The 27,409-nt window shown below is 38.5% G+C and overlaps 1 protein-coding gene across 3 annotated transcripts; it reads right to left on the bottom strand.

Moving 5' to 3' along the window:
- Positions 1–329: 329 nt before the first annotated feature.
- Positions 330–27,047, bottom strand: SEC22A (SEC22 homolog A, vesicle trafficking protein). 3 transcript variants are annotated; one of them, XM_057430169.1, is made up of 8 exons: positions 26,916–26,957; positions 23,374–23,605; positions 20,092–20,295; positions 18,113–18,276; positions 16,655–16,849; positions 12,267–12,385; positions 9,558–9,623; positions 330–434 (listed from the first exon to the last, which is right to left on the bottom strand). In XM_057430169.1, exons 3-8 carry the CDS (start codon positions 20,271–20,273, stop codon positions 345–347), a joined length of 816 nt encoding a protein of 271 aa, XP_057286152.1. In that variant the 5' UTR covers positions 20,274–20,295; positions 23,374–23,605; positions 26,916–26,957; the 3' UTR covers positions 330–344. The 3 variants fall into 3 exon arrangements, with proteins under 3 accessions (XP_057286152.1, XP_057286151.1, XP_057286150.1); XM_057430168.1 differs by lacking the exons at positions 330–434; positions 26,916–26,957 and adding exons at positions 4,288–5,031; positions 27,029–27,047 and having other exon boundaries at positions 23,374–23,601; XM_057430167.1 differs by lacking the exon at positions 330–434 and adding an exon at positions 4,288–5,031.
- Positions 27,048–27,409: the final 362 nt, after the last annotated feature.

Here is a 27,409-nt window from a genome sequence, read left to right as displayed (position 1 = left end):
TTGAGTTCACAACAACCTTGGGCTGGTCACACAACCCTGAGTTCACAACAACCAAAGCCCAGACAAAACCATTACCAGCAACCCTGCTGTGCCATCAAGAGCAATAGTTTTCACTCCTGCCTTTACTGAAGGGCTAAGAGCAGGAGTCTCCTGCTCTCACCACTCAGGTATGCTTGGACCTCTCCTGTCCTTCAAGTAACTGTTGCAATTCAGCCTGAAATGAAATACAGGCTAATGGACATCCTACCTTTCCTTTTCAGCTGCTCAGTAAGGGACACAGCACAGCATTCCAGTGTAGCCACACCTGGCGCACAGGGAGAGACCACCAGGAGAGCTATGGAGCGTCATCTTGTTGCTACACACCTCCTTCTTGCTAGGAAACAGGGCTCACCACCTAAGGGTGCCTGTAGAACTATAAAGATACAGTCTGTGTCCTGAAAAGGGCAAGAGGAAGACAGATTAGAGCTGGGTCTGGAATTATTTAATGTCATGTTTGATGTGGAAAGCAGGCACAACACCCCTGACTAGGTGAGCACAGAAACACCCAGCTGATAATGTCCTTCCCCCTTGCTCTCTTCTCATGGTATTTCCAGAGCAGCTTCAGTACAAGAGATGGAGCACATACTCATTTGCTCTCAAGCTTTGTGTGATGCTTGGTAACTAGGGCATGTTCTCAAACTCTGCTCAGTGTACAGGTTAGCAGGATAATCCTACAGCATCTCTCACATGTCCCTGATGCAAGCTGAGCAGGACACCCAGGTTGGAGCTCTGCATGCTGTATCAGAGGCAGGTAGCTGCACAGCACCTATGCCACCCCTGCTAAGCGTACCTTAAAACCTTCTGAACAGGTACCTGTCATCTATCTGTCTCAGGAGGCTTTGTCAGAAAGGTTATCTGGGAAAACAAAGACTCCGTAAATGCTCTAAGAAGTCAGAATAACTTTTTGATAGCTCTGTGAAGTCAAGATAGCAAATTTGGGTGTAGCAATTGCCAAAAGTGCTCCATCAAATTTATTAGCAACCAATTTGATCAATACAGTTGAACCACAATTTTGTTAAGTAAAAGAAGCTGGTATAGATACTGAGAGACAATTTAACCTTACTAAATTAAACAGTACCTGGAATATCAGACCAGCTTTGGCAAGAACTGCACACGTAGCCGAATTCTCCAGGGTTCCTCTGACCCCTGTTGAGAGATCAGCGGGACTCTCGTCAACACAGGAATGCAACTGCCACTGAAGCAGTCCCCCTGCTGCTACCCTTCTCACCACTTACCCATCTGGGAAAAGCCCTCCTGTAAGACATCCCTTTATACTAACAACATTCAGAATGTGTGGATTTCTGGAAGCCGTAACACTTCTCTAGAATGCTACTTATTCTGACAAGAAGCTGATTCAAAATAGCATGTGTTTAGTCTTTGCAAATGTTGATGGGCTGCTTTTTTTCAATACAAACCATGAAAGCAAAAACCAGTCATACCATAGCAGCTGCAGTGGAAATGGGGAATGAAAGGGAGGAGGCTGAAAGGCAATCTCCCTAAACAGATGTTCCTCAATCCTTTGATAAAGAGACTATCAATATCTTAAAGAATCCACAGTGAATGTTAAGTAATCACAATGCCTGTAAAGGAAACCATCATCACCTAGTTCTCTGCTAGCTTTGATATAGCTAAAAATCAATCCAAGTAACACACACATACATTCCCTTGGAGAAGGCTGCATTCTTTTCTACACCTCACTCCTCACCTTTCTTTCTCTCATACACGTGTCAGTATTCCATGAAGCAGTGTGAAAGGAGAGGGGTCTATACATTTTCCAGGGGCTGAAAAGTTATTTCCTAGCAAAATCTGACAATTCACAAACAAGACTAGTTCTTTTTCCTAGATATTAGCCCAGACATTGAATACAAAAGAGCAATCCACTGAGAAAAATCTCAGATATTAAACAAAAACACACAAAGAAGAATGTGATGAAGTCTCTAGGACCTCAAATAGGGGACTCTGAAGTAATCAAACCTCAGACAGCACTACATGTATCTTGTGGAAGTCAGTCAAACTTTTGGCTATCTCTTCCTGACAGTGACTGTAAATAGTGACACCATTCAAAGAAAAATATGGTATTGTGGGTGTTGAGTGGACTCATTCCAACTTCAAAGACAGCTTACTTTATAAATACAGCAGGAAGGGAGCTCTGCTTCTACTAAGTCCCACAGAAAAGAAATCGAGCAAGTATGAACGGCCTTGTGCAATTCAAATGAAAATAAAGCATGTTGCTCAAGAGAGCGGTCATTTTGTGCAAGTTCATCTTCCTATGTCTAGTAACTCAAGATTCTGGTAAAATCAGTAGGGAAGCACCTCAATTTCTCCAAATGCTGAGTTTGTATAAGCAAATGAGAAATAATACTGCAAATTTTCAGTAAATTTTCACCTCCAAAATGGCCTGATGTATCTTGTTTCTCATCTCACACAAAATTTCAGCAAGTTTAATATTACAGTCAAACTGAACTACTATGTTCAACAGCCACGCTTTTAGCACCTAGTAATATCAGGTAATGAAGAACAGTCATGCTCATTAACTTTTCATCCTGACATGGGATTTTTATCAGTGCTGTAAAAACAAGCAGACAAAGCCCCAACTGTCTTCCATTACTCTGGCAGTTGCATTTGTTCATTATATGTGCTAATCAGCAATTAGTTTAACACCAGCATAACTGGAATGGAATAATGGTTCCAGATGCTATGACAACGAAAGTTTTCATTCCTTAAAAATGTATCTTTAGGAACAGCAGGAAGGGAAGGTATCTCAGAGAAAACAAGATTCTCTGCCAACATATAAACTGAAGAAATGATGCAATAGAAGATCCTTGTGCACAACAACCTGAATTAAAAACTAAGCAGGACTTCAGGCATTCATAATAGCTTCCTTGCCAATCAGCAATGCTGAAGTGAAAAGATAGGTATAAGGACTCTTCTAGACTTCATGAGCAAGATAAAACCTGGTTTTATACTTAAAACATTCGATCGTTGATTTAAAATGGTAAAGGACTGATTTTCACCTTTTCTGATGTCCAGAGTTCAAAAGGAGGCACTGAATGCCAACACAAGCAAACCTCTGTGTGCTAAAAAAACAGGCTGCTGTTCTGGATTTTTGAAACATTTATGGTATAAACATTTCCTAAAATTCTTGTATGCTTCAATCCAGTCCTCCATTTTATCATTTCCTCATCTTCTGATTCCCAAAACAAAAGCAGACCATGCTCATGAATATATTCTTCTTCTCTTCTGTCTCAAAGTGGGGAGGGAAGAGAATTAGCTGCAGAGCACATCACCCCCAACACCAACCTTTGAGGCAGCACACCAAGGTTATCTTCAAGGTCTTGATCTCAGATATCAGAGACACACATTATGAAGAATATAATACATATTGCTCCTCTTCACTTTGAATTACAGTTTCATTCTCTAATTCTTATTGGTTGGTATTCTGCATCATTTTCTTGACTAATACTACTTATTTTAAAACAGAATAAAAGATCTAGCTCCATTCTTCTACGTCAATCCCCAAATCAAACACCACAAACAGCATATCAAAGCTTGCTTTTTTTTCTCCAATGTTTCAGCACACCCTTTTATTACTCCAGGCCACATATAAAAATCTACCTATATATATTTGCTAATTTGAAACATCATAAATAACTGTCATATAATTGTAAAAACAGCAAAAACAACAATAAAAACCACATTTAACTGATGGTGGTACTGTATGGTTGCTATTCTATTTTCTAAGCATTTGGGGTTTGCTGGTTGATTCACCAACTTCAGAAGCACACAATGGTCTCTCAAACACAACTCCAGATCAAGGAGGTTCTATCCCAGCACAAATCCTCTGACCCATAAAGCCAGAAGAACAATTAAACCCCTGGTCTTTTCTTGTTTAAGCTAATCAGACTGATTTATTATGTTCCTGTCAGCAGTTATTTATCTCACATTTGAGCAAATTATTCATCCAGTTCTAAAAATATATAAAAAGAAGAACAACAGTCCAACAAGTACCAGTCACTCCATTTACTCACCAGTCCATTTCCTTTTAACCTTCCCAGATTTCAAACACAGGAAGCGTGCAAAAATCTTCAGTTATGTGGCAGAACTTTCTGAATAACTGCTAAAAAGAAACTGTGTCCGCAGAGACCACTTTCAAAGATAATTAAAAGGAAATCATAAATGGAAAAATGTTAAACTACTTATAACAGTAAACAGAGGGCCACAGGTGCCATACAGGTGAACCCCAGAACCAGTTTCCAGGTTACATTTTAATTAAGAAAACATTCATATATATGTCAATGTGAAACAAAACATTCTGAAATTTAGTATCTGACATATTCCAAACCTAGTTTGCCAATATGCAATAGCATTATTGTTATTACTTAGTTAGCCTACCCCCTACTGCCTCACAAAGGCAAAACTGATTTTGGAAGCAAAGAGCTTATATGATATGCAGAACATGTACTCTCTACATTCCCTCCATTAACATACTTGTGAATTAAGCTTTTTTATGCCCCCAGTCAAATTCACCAAACTTAGCATCCCTACATACATTTCAATGTATGGATATAACCTATTTTCCTCCTCTAGTCCCATATTATTTTGTGTCCTTCATTAAAAGAAAAAGTTTAACCATCAAGTGAAAAATGTCCACAGGCATCTTGCATTGCTTTATTAAAAAATAATAATAATAAAGAAAAACCCATCCAGACAGCTTCTTTTGGAGAACAGCTTTACATTCCTGAGAGTGAGTAACTGTTGGAACAAGACTGCCTCTAAATGTTCCAGGACTTGTCAGACATTGTAATCCGGGGACTTTCCCTGTGGCTGTCGCAGTCGAATTTGTAAGGTAGAAAATGCTCCCACAGTCACATGAAAGAAGAGCTGCCACAGGTTGCGCAGTTCGTACAGATACATGTTACACAGGCAAATTAACCCAAAAGTCAGGAAGGATTTGGCATTCCTCCAGCCTGTGTAGTATACAAACAGGTAACACTGTCAGGAAATAAAAAAGAAATCTGATTACCGCATGTAAGGTAAATTCCACTGAGAAACACTATCTGGTCATTGAGAAATTACAAACCCAAACCAAGTAAAAGTCTAAATCAAACATGTAAGAACAGTATTAATGTAGCAGTCATGGAAGGGTGAAAAGTACCTGACCTCAATACAAGGTTACATTTTATTTCCATTAAACATTCTTTAAGAACGTAACAATTTGTTATAACCTGCAATAATGAACGGCCCATGACAAATGAAAGTGGATGTTCCTGGCAATCTGGTCAAAATACACTCTGTTCCACTCAAGGAATGGAGAAGAACCAGGAGCCAGGGTTCAGTCTTCTTCAGACAAAACAATGGGAAGGACAGGGAAAATATTCCCAGCCCTGCAGCTGGGAATACTCAGCAAGAGGCAAGGCCACAGATACCAACACAGTGTCCTGCCAGGGTTAATGCAGAGAATTAACTGAGAGATGTCAAGAGTCTACAAATACCCACTGTCCCTCTTCGGCTGGTGGAAGACGGATCACATGTGGAGAGAAATACGCAACAACTCTCCTATAATTCCACCACATTTTAAGGGTCAGTTTCTGTACCTCATGGTGTAACACAGAATGTCAGGACTGCCCGCAGTTCCCCACTTTACCTTCTTCCTACTGCAACTAGAAATCTGTTCAAGTGGCTTGCTTTTAGAGTTTTCATCTCTAAAAGGACATGGCTTTTACATACACATTATTTTTACTTCTGCTGTTGTTCAAATTTCTTCCTTCTGCAAAAAAACTGTTTGCCCCCCACTCTGGATTCTAGCCATTTCTGTCTGCTGAAGAAAGCTTTTACTGTGCTTCAAGGTAGGCAACAACATCACTTGAGCTTACTTTGTATTCCAAATCTGTCTGCAGTGGATATATAACCATGATCACACAAATTTTATAACATCACTGGACTATCTAAGTATCATTTTCTGTTCTTCTTGGGTATCTGCCACGTTTTATCAGTCAGAGAAGCTAATTTTTTTTTTTTCAATTTTCATGTTCCTCAAAAAAGGGCCAAAGCATTGTACATGTCCAACTGAACAATGCAATTTGAGATTACTTTATATTCTATCCAAAACTCAACCACTTTCTTATAAAGCACGTAGTTCCACTGTAAGTGTGACTGAGGTTAACAAAACCACCTGTAATTTGGGGATATCTAAGTATCTTCAGACATATGAGTACTGCCAGTATCAGCAAGATCTGCACATCCTTCCTCCAAAGCAAAGTAAAACTAGAGAAAAGTAATCCACGTGCTTTAGAATCTATATGGAATTTCTCTGAACTTGCCTGACCACTTCAAGCAGAGCAAATGCAACCTACTTGTGCTGACAGTTTTATAAATCATATATAAAAGAGCAATTAGTTGGCATAGTATCTCAGCAGTAAGAGTTCAGATAATCTTCTAGCAGTGTCACCTCCACTGACAACATATGAAAAAGTGTAGCTAATACCAAGATTAAAATAAGAGTCAGGATATGCTTAATTAAAATCATTAATAAATATGAAGAGTTTAAAATGGTAAAAATATTACAGACATTTAAAAACGTTACTGCAACATGATGTTGAATGACTCCGAATTTTATTGAAGATCTGTTTTAAATGAATTCAGTGGCTTTTCATTAGCCTAGGTCTGAAATGCCAGATTTGCCAGTTACAGAACAGAGCACCACTCAAAAGGCCAAAACACCTCACTGTAACAAGTGCTATTATGAAATTCCTGAGGCTGTTTATTTCTATTAAAGGGAAGTGTTAGTACGGCAGTTACTGAGCATGTTTTTACGCAGTAGCACAGAGGAGTCTTCTTCAGAGAAGAACTTAATTTGGGGGAGGGGGAAGTTGTTTATTTGGGGTGTGGTTTTTTTAATAAATGTTAAGAAGTGACTGAAGGCTTAGCTCCTGACACTTCACACTTCAGGTACAACTGAGATAGCTGTTACTTTTGTCCATTTTCTTCTTCTTCAGAGACCAGAAACCATGGCGCAACACCAGACATGACAGTAAGCCTAAAACATCACGCTCCCTTTAAGTCCCATTTTTTGCCTGCACACCTAGGATACAAACGTTTTCTCAGAAACCATAAAGAGTAACACGCTGCTAAGTTGTTACTGACTCAATAAGACAATACCGCATTATGGACATATGGGTGAATGACAATAAAATGTGCTGTCACACAACACATGAAATTAATCTCCCAAACTCTTAATGTGGCAAAACAACACCAGAATATGCCAGAGAACTAAGAGCTCTCTTAGTTCTGAAAACTGACCAATTACATATGGTAGGAATGACACCACAGGGTGCAGAACAGGAGTATCAACAGATATATTCTGAGTATTAAGAAAAAGCCTATACTGCAAGCTGCATGAACTGTTTCTTAAAAACATCTCTATTCAAGTCAGACAGTGGAGAAAGTCCTTCTTTCTCAATGTACAGACATGAATACTTATATTAAGAATAAGGTTTCTATTTTGGGAGGGGAAGGAAGAATATGTATTTTTCCCCACAAAAGAATAATAAGGTGGAACTCCTCCATATGACATGGAGCAGATTGTTGGCAGGAAAAATTAACACCAATTTGAAGAATTATTTAAGGCAGCAGCTGATGAAAAGTCAACAAGTGGTGAAGAACACAAGTTGTACTTGTGTCCTGCACCTGGGTTAGGGCAATCCCAAGCACAAATACACGCTGAGCAGAGAATGGATTAAGAGCAGCACCGAGGAGAAGGACTCAGAATGTTAGTTGATTAGAAGCTAAACGTGACCTGGCAATATTCAACTTCAGCCCAGAAAGCCAACTACATCCTGGGCTGCATCAGGAGCTTGACCAGCAGGTCAAGGGAGGTGATTCTCTCCCTCTACTCTGCTCTCATGAGACACCCCACCTGTAGTACTGCATCCAGTTGTGGGACCTACAACACCAGAAGGAGGTGGACTTGTTGGAGCAAGCCCAGAGGAGGGACATGAAGATTTTTATCAGAGGACTAGAGCACTTCTCCTATGAAGACAGGCTGAGAGAATTGGGGTTGCTCAGCCTGGAAAACAAAAGGCTCCAGGAAGACCTAAGAGCAGCCTTTCAATAGCTGGAAAGGGACTTTTTGCAAGGGCATATAGTGACAGAACAAGGGGGGATGGCTTTCAACTGACAGAAGGCAGACTGAGACTAGATATTAGGAAGAACGTCTTTACTGTGAAGGTAGTGAGACACGGGAACAGGTTGCCCAGAGATACTGTGGCTGCCCCATATCTGGAAGTGTTCAAGGCCAGGTTGGATGGGGCTTTGACCAACCTCGTCTAGCGAAAACCGTCTCTGCCCATGGCAGGGAGGTTGGAACTAGATGATCTTCAAAGGTCCTTTCCAACCCAAACCATTCTGTGATTCTATGATTCTATGAGTACATTTTGCTAATAGAGAATGGAGATTACAGGTAACCTGGATAAAAGGCTGACTGATAGAAACACTGATGTGAAAGGAAAATCCTGAGACATTTTACTTTAGGACAAGGGGTAACAGGTTAAAACTTAAACAGGGGAAGTTTAGATTGGATATAAGGAGGAAGTTCTTTACTATAAGGGTGGTGAGGCACTGGAATGGGTTGCCCAGGGAAGTTGTGAATGCTCCATCCCTGGAAGCGTTCAAGGCCAGGTTGGACAGAGTCTTGGGTGACATGGTTTAGTGTATGGTGTCCCTGCCCGTGGCAGGGGGGTTGGAATTAGATATCTTAAGGTCCTTTCTAACCCTAACTATTCTATGATTCTATGATCTGACACTGTATTAAACATTGGCACAAGGAAACAAGTAGAAACCACATACTCCACAAATGCAAGAGATTAAAAGTCAGAAGAGTTATAGTAACAGCAATTGAACATGACAGACATTACAGTCATAGCTAAACGTAACAGCAGTGTTACTGAATGACAAATGCCAATGGGCACCAGAATACCATGCTACAAATTAGATAGGAAGGTCAAATTTAAATGCAGAAATGGAAACATGAAATATCAGACAGAAGAAAGAAAACATAGTGGAAAGAGACTGAAAGCTTTGAAAATGAAGGAGATGCACTATAGTGTACAAAGAGATGAAAATTCTGGAGTGTAGTATCTAGGTGTTACTGTATTTATTTCAAATTTTCCCAAAGGAAAGAAGTAGCACGCCATTTGTTCAGATGGTTAAGCTTATTTGAACTACGAAACTACTGCTCTAAGGAAATGATACAACCTCCACTGCTTGTGACTTTAGAGATAAATTGTAAGCTCCAGACAGAAAAGTACACCAAATCTCTTAATCAACTAACTGGAGAAAAAAATCCAGCAAACAGAAGCTTTTTGTATCAAACTAATGAAAAAAAAAAAACAGAGCAGAAATTATTTTTATAATCACCCTATTCAAGTATCTGTGACATTTAAGAAAACATGATGACATTTATGCATGACTGGGTAATGTTTCTAAACTCTACAGTGAATTATGCAAGCAGAAGAACACACCTGGTACAAACAGGCTGCTGTTCCAAGAAAAAATGCAATAACATAGCTGAAATCTTCACCTTCATTCTGTGAAAATAAAATAGAATAAAAAGCCATGCCTTTACAATGTTTCAGTGAAATACCAGATATTTACAGTATGAAAGTTATTAATTATTGTCTTTAAAACAGTCTCACATGAAGATTTATAATAATTCCTGTATTACACTAAACCAAAAGCGTTAGCACTAATTGCTGTTTACCTTTACGTCTGGAAAAAAAACAGACAGCGATCTGCAATCTGACCAGAATGCTTATTCACAACAAACAACTTAGGCTAAGATTTTCAAAAGCCTTAAAGGAAGTCCAGATCTAGTACCAGATACTTACCTTCTCTAGATGCCTTTGAAAATTCAAGTCTGAACACTGTACCTACCTTTAATAAAACTTTCCAGCTTCACAAGATGGAAAAGAGATAAAAGGAGAAAACAAACTGGCCACTAGGGTGTGGTAAAATTCTACACAGAGAGTAGAGCAGGCAGCTCTGTTCATAGCAGTGAGAGCTAACAAACGCACACGAATTTATCAGAAGGATTATTGGAAAATTACGTTTTCTTGAAGGAAAAGATGGAAAATTTTACTTTAAGAGCTTTTTACTCTGTGTTTAAAAACCAAAAAAGAATTCCTTCTAATTTATTCAAACGGGTTGTTATAGTTTCTATGGAGTTGAGCAGAATAAATTTGCATGCTCACTGATTATTCTAACCATAATTCAAACAAACATCTGCAACAATAGGAAATTTTCGCAGAAAAACAATGGGTATTCATGTAAATGTTCTTCCTTGAAAGGCGAGTATCATTTTGGGAAGATGATGGTCCATTCAGAACTACATGTTTCTGCTCATTGTGAAGCATTGCCATCTCCAGTGTTGACTAGGAAAAAGTTTGCATTTCTGCACTTTTCATACCTACATGATGCAGTACACTCCTAAACTGTACGCAAGCCTACCTTGGTGCCACCATATATTTGCTGGGGTATAGCTAGAGATTTTAACAGTTTTACTAACACCCAAATAAAAACACTGATTACAAAGGAGACAAGCTTTTGAATGAGTCCTCAGAAGTTCAATTAATCATATTTTGGATTATTTCTCACTAAACCTTGCGAGTTTTTCCATAATAAAATAAAGAGAAATTTTAATGGATTTTTAGTGTCCTTGTTTTTCAGAAACTGAAAAACCATCTTTCATGTGTACTGCCTTCTTTTACCTCCAGATGCACAAACATATAGAGTAACATTAATTAGCTGCCTTAGTATCACTTAAATAGCTTTATCTAACATTGGCATTTCTTTTCAAAAAATCAGCCGCAGAAAGGTAACAAAACAAGTTCTAGAAATATTAAACTAAGTGGTAGAAATCTGTTCAGTACTATTTGTACTACAGTGTACTTTAAATTAATTTCTATTTATAAACTGAGAGAATTGTGCATAACAGAAATATCTAATTAGCGATAAAGTAGAGCTGTATGTTCATTAATTCATTCTTGGTTCTTCTTTAAGAAACAACTCAAAATTAGGACCTAGTACGAAACACTTTCATTAAGCCTGTTCATTAGTCTTCAGGAAACGCTGAGGCCTCAAATATTACCACTTTATTAAATCTTTACATTATCAGTAATTCTATCAGACAACTGGAATACATCTTCTTTACCTTACGTCCCTAAAAAAAATCTTTTATGTGTCAAAAGCACTGCAGTTACGAAGTCCAGATATATGTTTGAATAAAAATATTATCTATTAGTCAAGTAGGAGAATCCTCATTTTCTTTCAGAAAAGTTCGACAGGGATTTTAGTTTCTACTTCCACCACCATAACAGCAGAACCACTTAATGTTAAGTCAGTCTTTTTTTGTGGTAACACACATGAACTTTCTGCAGGTGCTTGCCAGCACTACCAGCATATTCACTTGAATTGCTTGAGATCATTAACCACTCTTAGTGACATTGTAGCAATGACAATACAACTCCCAAGAAATTGGATTAAAAATTGAATAGAAAGAAACTGAAAGTCTATAGGGAGGGACAGAGCAGAGTGCTCACATGAACAAATGTTTGTGGAGAAGGTTGTTTGGTGAGGGGGTTGGTGTTTGGGGGGAATAGGAGTTAGAAGAAATCACACTTTCCCTTACGTTGATCAGCACACAAAAAGAAATGCTATCCTACTTAAAAAAGGTTTATTCAAAACAAAGAAAAACAAAAAAAGGTTCCTAAAAAGATTTTACAAAACCTGTTTAAAGATCCCTGCCCTGGGGACCTTTCAAAAAAAAAAAAAAAACAAAACAAAAACAGGTCAGATTTTCAAAGCTGTTCACCATTTCTCTCAAGCGTTTTTAAATAACATCTCTGAAAATTAGATGCCTCATATCCCGCCATAGATCTAGAAAACAGAACATTATGTTCTCATACTCACAGCTACGGAGGTTCCTACAGAAGGGGTCAGCCACCCACCTCCTACTGCTTTTTAAACTCACAGCCTCAATGAATGATGCATCACACTCAAGAAGGATGCACAGATCACAATCAACATAGGCTTCATTAACAGAGGTCTGACCTCACAAGCAGTATTTCTGAAGACAAAACTGGCAAGATTTAGTTCATACAGTAAGCATCTTCTAAGGTGATATTATGATTGCTATGATGCATAACACTCAAATTCATAAACACGTACAATACCTGGAGAAGACTTTCTATGGCATGAAAGCCACGAATTAAATTCAAAGCCCCGCATAACAGGCTAAGCACAAATGAGACAATCCCTGGCAGAGTCACAGGTTCCAGACGCTGATGAAGAGCTGCAAAGCAGAAGATCAAAACAAGGTATCAAAGGTCAAAGTAACATCTTGAGAAATTTAGTAAAATAGTAATCTCACTATTCAGTGGTTTCTAGTTCTAAAAGAGATAACTGAAGCAAACCACAGAATGTCAATCTTTTTTTTTTTAAAGAAGAAACATTCTAAGTATTCAACACAAGGTTTACCAAAACACAGTTTCCTTCAATTCACATATATAATTGTCTTATTATATTTAGTCTTTAACTCAATACATACAGTTTACTCAGTATGACACTGAAAGCTGCTCAAACACTCCAGGAAATCAATGGCAACTGATGCACTTGCTACTGACATTTTGTCCACAATTAGCATCCAGCTCTTCAGTCAAGTAAGAGCTCCCCTCAACAGCCTCCACTTTTCTTTAACACTTACACATTAGCAAAGCTAGCCAGACTGATTCATTTTGTTTGCTGAACAGAACACTATGAGGCAAAACTATTACAGTCCCCTCCCTTAAAAGGCAGAGGTACCCAAGACACAAATAAAAAGACAGTTCTGAAACTACTAGTATCTATATTACAACCTAATACACACCTTCTGGGTAGTGACAGTACTTAGAAGACTCTTACAAAACACATCAAAATTAAAACACGCTTTCTCTCCATGCACACGCACTCTTTCCGGCTCATATAGGGTCACAAGTACGTAACAGTTGTGTATGTTCCTCATTACTGTCCCCTTCCATAATTAATAACAGAACGCAAATATTAAAAAACAATGAACAATCTCTTAACAGTCTAGGCAACACTGGGAAAACAACAGGACCACTGAGCCGTACTTGAATCCTTCTGTTCAAGTCAATGAACTGTAAAGATGTGACAATGAGGTTAATGAACTGTAACATTAATAGGGAGAGTGGTGTCAATTCTGGCTGTTTGCATTGCACAGATCCAGGAAAAAAGCTTTCCAAACAGTTTATGAAGTTACAGAACCTAAAGAAAAAATGACAAAAGCTATTTTACACTGATAAGCAGACGGGGCTGTCTAATTATAAGTGTGTGACAAATTAAAAATAAAACATGTAATTAATTCAGTTAGCTCATTTGTCCTGAATTTAAGTGTAATTGGGATTTTTTAAACAAAAGCATAACCCATGTTTAACTTTCAGAGCTTATTTCTTTTGTAACTGTAGTGCATATTAGAGGAATACAACCAGCAATTGCACACTTGAAGTAGATATGCTATTCAAATACCAAACCATCCATTTTCAGTGACTCGGAGCCAGTTGTTTTGTTTCGGGTTTTTTAAATCTAGAGAGTGGCAAAAAGCTGAAGGTGCATGTAACTGTTTTTAGCCAAAGGTAATTGCATTTCATTAACTGGTGGGTAAAATTAGTTTGCTGCTCTTCACTCACAGCTCTCCAGACAATCTCATTTTCCCCACGTTATCAGGGTAACTTTAAAACATCATGAGTTAAATCAGCATTTAAAACACCTCTTTGAGAACCATGGGAGGAAAAGAGCCTTGTCAGCCAAATCAAGACAGTCTATGAAGGACCACAAAATACTAACTTTTCTCTCTTGTTAAAATAGGAAAACAAATCCAAAAACTTTTAAGGACACTGCAAACCATTATCGATGGCATTAAGCTCTTCAGGGCTTAAAAAATTTCAGTGTTACAATCAAAGCAACAAGAGCCATCTATATATAAAAAAAAAAAAAAGTCAAAATGAGAAGAACGAAGGAGGTGTCAGAGAGGGCAGGGTAAGGACAGCTGACCTTCAGTCAATACATACAGAAATTTTAGAAATATTATAACTGTCATATCAAAAACTTCTCTAATGCAAGCCAAGGATCAAACAAAGCACAAATTCTGAATTAAAATGTTGATGCTTAAATAACAATTTAGGACATTTACTCAAAGTGTGAAATTGCAGTACTTGTAAGGCCATTTATTTAAAAACAAAATGTAAACCAAAACAAAACAAAAAAAAAAAAACAACCGAAAAGAACCTACCAAAAACCACCAAACAGCAAAAAAACCACTAAACCAGCATCAAGTTCTTGTGTGACACATGATGGTGTCATCAGGCAAAAAGTAACCTTGATTTGACAACTGTTTTTTCATTGAAAAAAAGTTCAGAAAATAGTAAATTTATCCTAACTTAAAACATCACACATCAGCTGTCTCCCTACTTCTAATGCCTGCCAACACCTACATTCATTTGAAGCAAAATTGTATCCATAAGCTGCACACCTTATGCTTCACACATTAATAACTACCCCTATTCCTCACTACACAGCACAACTTTGCTAAGGGAAAAGAACTGCTATTTAAAATTGCTTTAACAAAGATGCCTAGACACTAGCACTTGGATACATATCCAATTACAAGTATAAGCAAGTAACAGACAATGCCCTGTCAGCATAGCCAAAACTAACACATCAGATTCTGCTATTCCATATAGCTAAACAAGATTTGCATCTACCTAACTTCCTCCCTCCGCCTGCTACTCAACTTAACATACTTAACTCAGTTGCAGCAAGTCATATTTTTTAACAGGACGGCATACTCAGGAATTTACACTAGGCAAACCATATCTTTTTGTGAGGACTGTCCTTACAGAAAAAGGAAAAATTCTGAAGTCTAGCCAACTGGGGGTAGGAAACAACCAGAGAAAGTTATTTCCAGTGGTGGAGAGAAGCAATGAATTTAAAGAATTACAAAACTATTAGCAGACTTGCTAGAAAAGACTCTGATATTCAATAGCATCTAATATTTGAAAAGCTGAAGGAAGAGCACAATGGAAACCTCTCATATTGTACAGTCCTTTGATGGTGAGTTTCTACATCAATTCAAGGAAGGAAGTGGGTGACTGATCAGAGAGATCTACAGAATTCAGAGGAAGAGGGAAGTTACAAGTAACTGAAAGAGAAACAGAAGAAAGTTGACATGGAAATAAAAGAGAAGAGCAGAAATGGTTCTGTAAATCAAGTTGTGGAGAGGCAGGGGAAAAAATTGGGAGATCATCTGGTAATTATTGTTTAATTTCACTTCACAGTAAAAAACGTTCTTATATGTGGCTTTCTCTACACTGTCTTATAGCACCTAGAATTCTCAGGCTCAAGGCCTCAGCAGTACACATAAGGCAGACTAGGACCAAGTAGTTTTTAATTTTCTAGAGGAATCCTTATAAGTAAGTAAAGCAAATAGGATAATACACTGACAAAGTGATTCTATTTTTAATGTACATGTATACACATACACATGCATATATAAACTGCACAAAATTAAACTGAGCTCTTATATTACAAAACTGTAGGAAGTGTTTAGATTTATGATTGCAATTTTCATCCCAACACTATGAAGTGAACAGCATCCATGTATGTCTGCCCAGGATAACTAGCCTTATAGACAAGAGGTACTTTGGAAAAAAAGGGAAGATATTAACAAATTAAAATCAACCCTTCATTTTATTCTATTTATTATTCTGCTTCACTGAACTTAGAAGGCTGAAATCAGATTATGTGAAGTAAACTCCAGAGTTTCACAAGTGGATTCCACATATTACTGCAAGGACTTGGTAAGTTTTAACAGATCTGTCCTGCTGGGAAACGTCTAAAGACAGGCCTCAAACAGATTCAGAGCAGTCACTTAACAGCACAAACTACAGAATGCCATATTTACCTCCTACGTGAAATAAATTAAAGTTTAAAAAAAATTAATGACTACTTAAATGCATGTGGCAAGTATATACAAAATTGCTATTATTAACACTGTACACAAGGCATTTATTTTTAGAGTGCATATCCTTTAGCCAGCACAGTTCTTGGGATTTTCACAGTCACAAATACTTCCTGAAGTGTTGCTTCTCCCTCCAGTTGCTGTAAGTCCTGAAACTATGCTCTTGCTTACGTAATCACTGGGTCTTACTGGGCAAGAATAACAAACATTTACATAAATCGTAAAAGATCAGAAAAAGAAAAATCATCTTGTTAAGCGTTCATCCCCATTTGCTTATCTTCATGTAGGCTTTTTGTTTCCCTTCAATAAAACAGTCCATTGGATAGACCCATGTCTCCCTCTGAATACCTTGGAAATATATGCACATCGAGCAGAGGACAAAACTTTAGACATCTAAGGTAAAACACATGTAAGGTCATGGCAGCTTTATGCTTTAAGAACATCATGGTGAAAAAGTTTTTTGTAAAGAAAAAATTATCAAAGATTAATTCTACTACCCTGCACCTGTCTCACTTAAGGATACAAAACCAAAAGGCTGAAACTTACCTGCAGATATCTTACCAGTACCCTTATATTCAGCCACAGATAAATGTGCAAATCCATTAGCTGAACCAAGTTCTGACAAGGAAATTTGGTAAGGTGGTCTCAGTTTGATCTCTGTCTGCATGTCAGCAAGATTCATCTTTGTTGACAAAGAACGCGTGTTGTTATATCTCTGTTTGGTCCTCTGAATGAAATTATCTATGCAAAATTTTAAATAAAAAGGTATATATTTATAGACTTATTGTTAATTAAATAATCCAAGACCATGCAGCTTTATGTACAACACGCTTCACAAACTGAAATGTGTTGTCTGAAATGCTTGTGTTTATTTTGGGTTTTTTAATACTATTTCTGGTTTGTATTATTCTGCTATTTAATTCTGCACTAAAAAAATAAACTGAGCTCTAGAAATCTAATTACATAATAACTGTGAATAAACTAATGACTTTTCTCTGCACGAGACTAAATGCATTGCAAATACAATGATTTTAGTGCACTAATTCTAGCTTTTCCGTTAGTTTGGTAAATATTCTTCAGGAAAATATTAACTCCTGCATTCAAGTATAAATTTACTTGAGTATGAAACATGCATGCAAAATATTCAGGCAGAGAAAATTATTACTATATTATACACATCTAATGACTGTAACAGATCTACGTTCTAACTGAACAAGTAGTAGAATAAAGAAGGCGTTGGGGAAAATAGAAAGTATTCACAGAAATCTTCCTAAGTAAGACAACAATACTATACAGAAATTGTTAGAAATTGCCTGACTGAATTATAGACAGGAATTAACCAACTGGAATATCTTCCCCCACATTTCTAAAATTGCAGTTCTTTGGGCTCTAATGTATTTTATAGGAATGTTTAAAATACCTGCCTAACATTTAGCATTAAAGCTACAGATATTAACGGGATCCATTAACACCTCTTATCTGGTATATGTGAAATTAGTTGTATTTGGAGCTTGCATGACAAGATTTAATGCTTCACTATATCATGAAACAAATAAAAATCTGTCCCTTTCACGTACTGAACAAAAATTACACCACAGCTAAGAGCAAATATGAAATTGCAGTCTTTTACTTGACAAATTTATTAAGCTAAATGCCTTTACAGGCATTAAGTATTTCAACAGGTCTGAAGCCAAAAAACTCCTAGTATAATTAACTAGAAGATGAACTCCAGATTTAGTCACACAAGGCTTAAACCAAAACCTGCTGGAAAGAACAGAAAGATTAAATACAAGTCTGGATAAAACTCTAGTAGCCTAATTTAATGACCACAGAAGTATTCCTTTATTGATTCTAAGGGGAGTTAAATCAGATTCTAAATCCACCTGAAATACAGCTATAAACTGCCTTGGACATTTCTGTTTTGTGTATGTTAAATTGCACATCTATTTAAATACTCATTTGTCCTAGTGTGAGAATTAAGGAAAAAAGAAGTCAGATCCTTACCAAACTCTATAAAACAGTATGGTCTGACAGCAGTATTTGTCTTCATCATATTGTAGGTAGTGATGAATTCTTTCTGAAGCTCATCCAGGAAGCAGAAAGCCAGGACACTGGGATAATTTTCAGTGCACAACATCATATAGCTTACTCCCAGAGAACTTATAAAGCTGAAATTGAAAATTTCAAATTTGAATTCAGGTAATTTGCTGCTTCGCTACTCTGATTTCATATTCTATAAGCAGAAAAGCAAAAACTGATCTGGGGTATTAAGGGAACTAATGTTTACTGAGAAGTGCAACATTATTGTAGAAGAAAAACAATCTACTTTTAGGTAATGTTTTAATTTAACATCACCTTCTATGGTCATATGAGAAGCTATGTTATACACATCTATGTATGAATATGCATATGTGTGCGTATGCATATGTACACACTCTTACATATATGGAAAAGAAAAGAACATAAAGCTTTCAGGATAAAAACAGTAGGTTTGTCCCATAATAGCTTTTCATTCATCTCAAATGCAGAATATGTTATTTGGCACATCCCAAAGATGCAAAAACTTATCTTCAAACTGGGGCTGGGGCAGGGAAGTGTGGCAGGTGCTTCTTTCTAAAATACGTGAGCAAATAAAATTGTTCTATAGAATACAGGATTCATCATTCTCCAAAGACAGTCAGAAGGGTGACCAGAGATGACAAATATGAAATTAGAAAGGGACAGTTTTCAATATACATATATCTATTGCATTTAGGCAATTCATTAAACAATTTGATTTTAATGAGACATTCAAATTTCTTCGTAATCTATACTATTAAAAGTAATCAAAGCCAAAACTAATATAAAAACTTCCTGACTAAATCTTATGCCTCAGTCTTAAAAGTTTCTTTAAAAGTGATCAGTTTACAAGCCAACTACAGCTGAGGTTTTAAAAGACACATTAACTAGAAAAAATTAAGTGTGCTGGACCTGATCCTGAGAAAAGCTGGAAACTCACATCTACCAATGGGACATGAAGAAGGTGGAGCGTTTTACAGGATCATTTAGGTGGCATACTTTTCACCACTGTAACTTCTACATGTCTGCTAGGGGTTAGGATGAAATTACCTCATTTAAAATAACATATCTAAATTAGAATCAGAATTCAGCTCAGCTAAAAAGCAACTGAATTACTGACTACACACAGGAACACCTAGTTACCAATACTAAGGAGTAAGTTCACACACAAACAAAACCAAAGAGTTATTTCACAATAATCCAAACCTCACATTGGAAATGGAAAAAAAGAGCATCTTTTGAATTGGTATTTAATCAGTGTTGTTATGCAGGTACACTATGGACTTGACATGCTAAAGAAATTAGGAAGTTATTAGAACAAAAAAGTCAAAACATGAATGTGAAAAGAAAAAGCATTGCTGTGAAAGTGCTGAATGAAGCAACAGGATTGGTAGGTTCCATTCTACCATTCACCACTTGACTACACACTGCCTTCCCACTCCCGCACTCCCTTGTGTGCCATTTCAAAAAATTATTGAGTTATGCTGGGGGTTTAGGGCACATTTTCCTCTCAAGACAACCAAAATCCTGAAAGTACAATAAAAGGGCCTAATTCCATGCTGGGTTATGAAAGTATCTGGATACTTTCTAAAATGTGTGCAGACTAAAAAGAGAAAAAGCAATGAACACTAGTTGAACTAGCATGATGAAGTACAAGTCTGGTCGCTTTCATGTAAGAAACAACCTTGAAATTTAAAGAAATATTTCTAGTAGGTCAAGGGCTTAAATATTTATAAACATACTGTTTATTTCAAACTAGAATTTCCACTAAAGTTTGAGTAGATTTCAGATCTTTCTATAATTTCTCAATCAAGTTCTGATATATCAGTACAGCCAAGAATCAATCTTCTAATGCGAACTGTTGACTTTTTAACTTAGACAGACACAACCTGGAATGTTGCAAATACATAAAAGGAAAATCTTACTTTATATTATACTGCCCAGTTTTCAGAGTACATCTATCAGGAAGCTGAGAAAGTTTCTTTGAGAGCATTTTAAAGTATTTTCTACATTCCTGCATTCCCGTGCTCTGTTCATAATCAGTAGATGCGGACAGTGGGAGTCCATCCCTCACACGGACCACAGAGGCAGATAAAATCATAGACATTGCCAACAGAGTTAACAACAACCTACAACAAAACACAGATCAGGAGGAATCAGAATTAAAACAAAAACAAAGGAGTCAACTGTGATTATTCAAACATCCCAAGCTATATACTGGGCTCAAAATTAAAATAGGGCACAAGGAGGGTTTTCAACTGCAACTCAGATTACAGTCCTAACTGCACAGAACATATTAGTCTATGCAAACCACAAAGCAGTATCACATCTGACATTAATGTCACATTTTCAAATATTGTTATCTGAACTGTCATAATGCTCACCTAGATACCTATGGAGATTGAAACACTATTATAACTCAGTTTTAGTACTACTGTAGCACCTGTAGCCCTGAAGTTGTGAGTCTTTTTGTTTAGTGAGATGATTATAGAATCACAGAATCATAGAATAATTAGGGTTGGAAAGGACCTTAAGATCATCTAGTTCCAACCCCTCTGCCGTGGGCAGGGACACCTCACACTAAACCATATCACCCAAGGCCTCGTCCAGCCTGGTCTTGAACACTGCCAGGGAGGGAGCATTCACAACCTCCCTGGGCAATCTATTCCAGTGCCTCACCACCCTAACAGGAAAGAATTTCCTCCTTATATCCAATCTAAACTTCCCCTGGTTAAGTTTTAACCAGTTACCCCTTGTCCTATCACTACAGTCCCTAGCAAAGAGTCCCTCCCCAGCATCCCTATAGGCCCCCTTCAGATACTGGAAGGCTGCTATGAGGTCTCCACGCAGCCTTCTCTTCTCCAGGCTGAACAGCCCCAACTTCCTCAGCCTGTCTTCATACAGGAGGTGCTCCAGTCCCCTGATCTGCCTTGTGGCTCTCCTCTGCACTTATTCCGAACAGTTCCATGTCCTTTTTATGTTGAGGACACCAGAACTGCACACAATACTCCAGGTGAGGTCTCACAAGAGCAGAGTAGAGGGGCAGGATCACCTCCTTTGACCTGCTGGTCACGCTCCTTTTGATGCAGCCCAGGATACAGTTGGCTTTCTGGACTGCAAGCGCACACTGAAGCCGGCCCATGTTCATTTTCTCATCAACCAACACCCCCAAGTCCTTCTCCGCAGGGCTGCTCTGAATCTGTTCTCTGCCCAACCTGTAGCTGTGCCTGAGACTGCTCTGACCCAGGTGTAGGACCGTGCACTTGGCATGGTTAAACTTCATGAGGTTGGCATCAGCCCACCTCATAAGCATGTCAAGGTCCCTCTGGATGGCATTCCTTCCCTTATTATAGTTTATTTCCTTCCCTGTTATAGTTTAAACAAACAAGAAGAATAGCTGGAGAGGAAAACTGTACTGTAAGGATATGCCAGATGGAAAATGATCCAGGACTTGATCAAGCAATAATATCAATGTGCTTTCATGAAACTGAGTACATGCTTAAGTACCCTGACTGAGACTTAAGTAACTTACGTACTATCAAATAGGAAATCTAGGATGAGGACAGCAAGGAATGTAATCTTTCTCTCACAAGCCATAATGGAATTTCTTTAACATGAAATACCTTTTTTCCTTACATGTGTCTCCACTTTCTTTAAATCTGCAAATGCATCTATCAGTATCACACAAACACTGAGCAGGCTGAAATGGTGCTCGCAAAGTCTACCTGTTTTCACAGTATTTAATTTTCAAAGCATAGTAATTAAAGTTTTGTGGAATACAGTCACTTAAAAAAGTTGTATATTTAAGCATTTCTTGATCACAAGGAGAAAATTTATAGCAGGTATGTAACCGTATAAACACATATCCTGCAGACAGCCTTTCAAGAGTGAAGACATTTTTAAAACCTTCAATTTCTTCAAATCTTACATTGAATCAAAACATCCAAAAGTTTAGCAAGACAAACATTAAAAGAAGGAATATATATCCGCTAAGTTTCAGTATACAAATTTGTCCTCTTACAAGTGGGCGAGCTGCTAGAATTTATATGAAGCCAAAAGCAAACACTTCCTCAACTCTTAACACTACTCTGCAGACTCCTGCCATGTACACCTATCACTTCAGAGATTATGAAAAAAAAAAATAAATAGATTTTCGCTTTCCTCGGATGATGCTACTCAAGTTCCATAGAGTCACAAACTGCAAAGGAAAACAGATTTCTGAATACAGCTGAAATATGTTTTCATGTGCAATAGTGACATGTTTACAGCACCTTTCAAGCTATGACATTAAGGTGCTTTCAAGCCTTGGCAACTGAAGGACTTACCATGTATTCTAAAAAGTTAGGAATCCAAGTTTTCCAAAAATAGAACTGCCTCTCCATAAAAGAGAGGAAATAGCCATTTTTTTTAACCTGAAATGTCACCTCCCCTATTTGACACTACTCAAAGGTTACATATACATCAGGGTACTTATTGAATAATAATCAATATTAAGTTTTTATAAGGGTATTTACTCCTCAGAGAGGCATATAATAATGAAAATATTGCTAATGTCTTGTAATTTTCAACTTAAGAAATTCAGCTATATCAGCAAACTGCTTCAAGTCGAACTTCAACTTGCTTTCAGATGCATGACGTGAGCGAAAAAATTCCACATTAATACCTTTGTAATTACTTCTAGGGCATATCAGACTTTCACCAGTCATAACTGCAGCAGAAGCCACTGTTGCCTGCACTCTGCTGAACAACTTTGGGCTTTTACCAGGTACACTTATTATTTCAGCACTATAGAATTCCCTATTGTATAAAATGACTTGATCAGTTGGACAGAAAATCAGAAAACAAGACAACTTTAGGGCTTGCTCTAAATTAGCTTGCTGCACGGAAGCATTCTAGAAATTAAACACAGAAACTAGTTCCAGAAACTTTTTTCTATCTTGACTTCGTGCATGTGCTGCCAGCAGGACAATTCAAATATATGCACTTGGCACCCCTCTTCTTAACTATGCTGCTAACCACATAACCACAGCAGCAGCTCAAGAGCGTAACAAAATTGCAGAGAAGCTTTACATTGTAATGGTTCTCCATCAATAGCCTCCTCTACCATTTGGAACTCAAGGCTAAAATGGACTTTTGGGAGCTGTATCAACATAAACGAAACAACAATGATGTGATAGCAAAGTTTAACACTTCCCTCATTAACTTACTTGCACAAAATGTAATTTCATGGATCTGCATTTCCACTGACGAAGCAAGTAACTTCATTAGTACCTAACATGAAGAACGGAACATAGCTCCATGACCCGCTTTAGGAAATGGTAGTGAATAGGACAGTACTGCAGGAGAAACTCAGAATCCTGCAGCCAGCTCTCAGAAGGAAAAATACTGTTCTCTTCACTTTTAAGATGATCTTGACAGTTAACGTTCATGTTGAGCTATCTGGTGAGAAAAGAACAAACAGAAAAAAGTTAATAAATGTATTTACTGGCTAACAAGATTCTTCAGCTCTTTTAGTGACAGCATGCTTATCGGAAAGGCCTGAACACATCCCAGGGAGATTACTCAAGATGAATTCAAGTAAAAAGAAAACTAGAATAAGTATTAAATTTTTTCTATTTTTTAAGTTAATATCTATTCTTTAAGTGAATTTGAAGAAGTCCCATAATTTCTGCCATTTAAAATGGGAAAATATGTTACCTGTCTGCACAGTCATGAGTAACTCAGGGTAAAGCAACCTTTGACTCTGAATGTCATCATTTACCTCATACACTAATTAATCTATAATCTCCTCTGATCAGAAACTGGAACACTTCAGGAACATAACAGAATACAACTACCACTGTATTTTCAAAGCATTAAGATTTTCAACAGTCAATCTAACAATAGTTGCTTTACTCCTACAACTAAGGACAAAGAATACAAATATCACTGATAACAGCATGTATGCATGGACAACAGACAAAGCAAAGGATAAAGACCTCTTCAGAGGTATTCTTTCAATTTTTATGTCTATAGGTAAATAAATATTCACACAAATACAGAACAAAAACGAGTTACTTGCTTCAAGACTCCCACTTATATGTAGAGAAATTAGTCTCTGTAACAGAAGACAAGCCTCCATTAAAACCTTCCAATTCTCTCAATGTACCATAAAATCACACTAGGTAAAAAGGGTGGTTAGATGAACAGTCTTATGATCACCAGTCAGCCAGGCTTGATTACCATCACCTTAAAAACCCACCCAGTGAAACTGGGCAGTTTTTCCTCAGCTTCCTAACACTGAAATCAGCATGCTATCTAAAAAATGCGGCTAATAAAAGAAAATCACTTTGACTGCAAGATCACACATATGTAAAGAGATGTGTAATACACGTACTGCAAGAGAACATTCAGCCTTACTTGAAAATGTATTAATATAGAGAAAAAGTTTACTAAATCTTCAAAATGAAAGAACTATTGTACTTGGCTCTCAAAACAATAAAGCTCTACAGAAGGAGCCAAGTGATAAATTTGATATAGACATATGCATGTAGAAATTGAAGAAAGCCCATTAAAGATACAGTAGTGGGTTTAGAACTGTCATTAAATGTCTTATATACATCTATACAGAGTTGCACACAGTAATTCACCACTCTATTACAAATTTCATAGGTCTTTCTCAAAAAAAATCTATATCCATCAAACACCTGAAGGTGACAAAAGACTGCACTTTCACCAAAAAATGGTCTATGAATCCATTACGGGTGCAAAAAATGAACAGGGATTGGGGTTCACTATCTCATTCCATGACAGAACTGAGGAGCATCATATGCAACCAGCAGGTGTTCAGCTCAAGGTTACCACAGATTGTTCTTCACAAAATATGCAATTTTGTGAATATGACAGTGGAATTGCTTGTCACAGGATGTGTTCATGCTAAGATGTTAAGTGAATTGAAAAGGCAATTGGAAAAATTCACAGAAAAACTACAGGGGTGATTAAAACTGAAACACTACCATTTGCTCAGCAAGATTCTGCCCTCAAAGGGTCACTAACAGGGACAGTACACCACAGAAGCATCACTCCATGCTTGTGCTATTCTTAGTTTCCCTGTGTGTGCTTACTTCTGACTCATCTTTATTGATTTCCCCGTACACCTACATTTCACAGCCCTCCCAGCAAACAAGAGCTGGGATTGCTCCTGGAAAAGAGGAACATGAGGAAAGCTGGCCACAGCTTTGATAACGGTCAACCAAAATGGTCATCCCTCCCTGAAGCTGTTAACTTACCATATATGTCAACCTCCCCTGCTTTTGCAAATAATTATCATATGTGGCTTCAGTTTAATTTCCTCCCATGAGTGGGAAATCTCAGATGATGGAAACCAGAATCTGGTTTACTGCACTTTTTTTTAATACATATTCAATTATCAGCTTGTTTATTTTCATGTTATGATGGTATCTGATCCTGAGGCAGCATCTACTAAAGTCCTAGAAAGTGGAATGTGTTCCACTCCTTTGTAATAAATTGGTCTTCCAACTTGTGATCTTACAGTAATTGTTTTATACCTCTCTGACATCTTCTTGTCACTTTTTTGACAAGGAAGTGTTTGAAAATGACCTGTGAACATTGCTCAGGATACTACAATTTTTTAAAAACAATCTAGCTTACAAAATTTGAGATTCTAAACAGATCTAGTGCAATGGCAAGCCTACCCTCGTGTACCTGCCTAGTCTTCAGCACCAACTTAATCAAGGCACTTCTTGTCAGGATATGTGCCTCTTATGGCAACCTTCCATAAAATATAAAACTGGGAAGTGGGTGCAAGGCGCACACCTGCTTGACACGGAACGAAAATACAGTTTCTGTGTTTACTTCAAGCATACACAGTAGCATTGGATAATTTTCTGTCCCACTTTTGAGGGTTGTGACAACTGCATTATCCACTCTACAGCATACTTCAGAAATCCATATTACAAACTGAAGTGCTACAGAAGGACATAACGAATAAAGCCACTTTGACATCATCAGCTACGATCAGACAAGGAAATAATCCTAAACCACTAGCCCACATAATCCTTCCCATAAGGCATAGGAAAAAGAGAGGGACTCAAGAGTCCAGATTATGAAAAACTAAGGGAACAGAACAAGCCACATGCCCAAGTTTGGGAACTTGACCCTTTCATCTACCACCTATTTATACGGTAGCTTTGACACTATTATCTGCAGAGCAGAAAGAAGTAATGTGGTTACTGACTCAAATGGGTTCATACTGCCTTAGACTGAAAAACTTAATACAAAAACGTTGTTGCCTAACCCCGCAAACCGGGACAGCAACAGATCCCTGCTACAACAGGCTTCTACCACGAAACGAAACGGCCTTTACCAAGTGGCCTGCGGTGCCGCCGGTGTCCTCCCGCACCTGTCCTGCCAGCTGCACCCAGCCAGGAGCAAACAGCGAGACACGCGGCTGTAGGCCCCCGGTGCCGGGCCCCTCCCTCATCCTGCAGCTCCAGCGGCCAGGCTGCCACCCTAGGGCACAGTAACCCGAGCAGGAGGGCGGCCGGAAGGCGGAACAACCGGTGACGAGTCGCCTCGCCTCGCAGGAGCAGACCTGCGCCCGCACCGTCACATCGACGGCCCCGCGGTGCCCCGGCACTCCCGGGACTGTAGCTGAAAGAACAACGCAGGCGGAAACCGAGACCGCGGCCCGGGATAGAGCGGGGAGACACAGGGCCCTGTAGCAGCATCTTGCAGCATCTTCCAGCACCGTCCCGTCCCGTCCCGTCCCTCGGCCTCCCTCCTTTCCTCCCGCCTCCCCTGCCGCCGGCGGGCACGCCGTGTCGCCTGGCAGCGGCCCCACGGAGGAGGGGCTGGAGGTACTTGCCTCACCGGAGCGGATCGGCAGCAGCACCGGGGGTGTTTCGCGTGGCTGCGGGGCAGTGACCTGCGGCGTGGGCTTCGTGAGGAGGACGGGGTGCGAACCAGTCTTTCCCTGTGGCGGAACTTGGTGCAGGCCTTTCCGCCGCTCAGAACAGGGCTGCCCGGCCGGGACGCTGGGTTGGTGGCCGTTGGTCAAACGACTTGAAGTGTCCCGGCGCCACTGGTGTTGCAAGGAGCCCCCAGTGTGTCAGGACGGTAGTGGTGGTTTTCTGCTTCACACCTCTTTGACTGATTCTAATTAGCCTCATTTTCAAAAGAACTGAGGTTTAGTAATTGTGCTCCTTGGGTTCTCCTGTGTAATAGTGTTCAACTGTAGTTACC

Source organism: Pezoporus wallicus, unplaced genomic scaffold, assembly GCF_028554395.1.
Source record: "Pezoporus wallicus isolate ANWC-B61680 ecotype Strahan unplaced genomic scaffold, APGP_CSIRO_Pwel_v1 contig_5261, whole genome shotgun sequence".
Classification (NCBI taxonomy): Eukaryota; Metazoa; Chordata; class Aves; order Psittaciformes; family Psittacidae; genus Pezoporus; species Pezoporus wallicus.
This window is presented reverse-complemented; position numbering and strand designations above follow the sequence as displayed.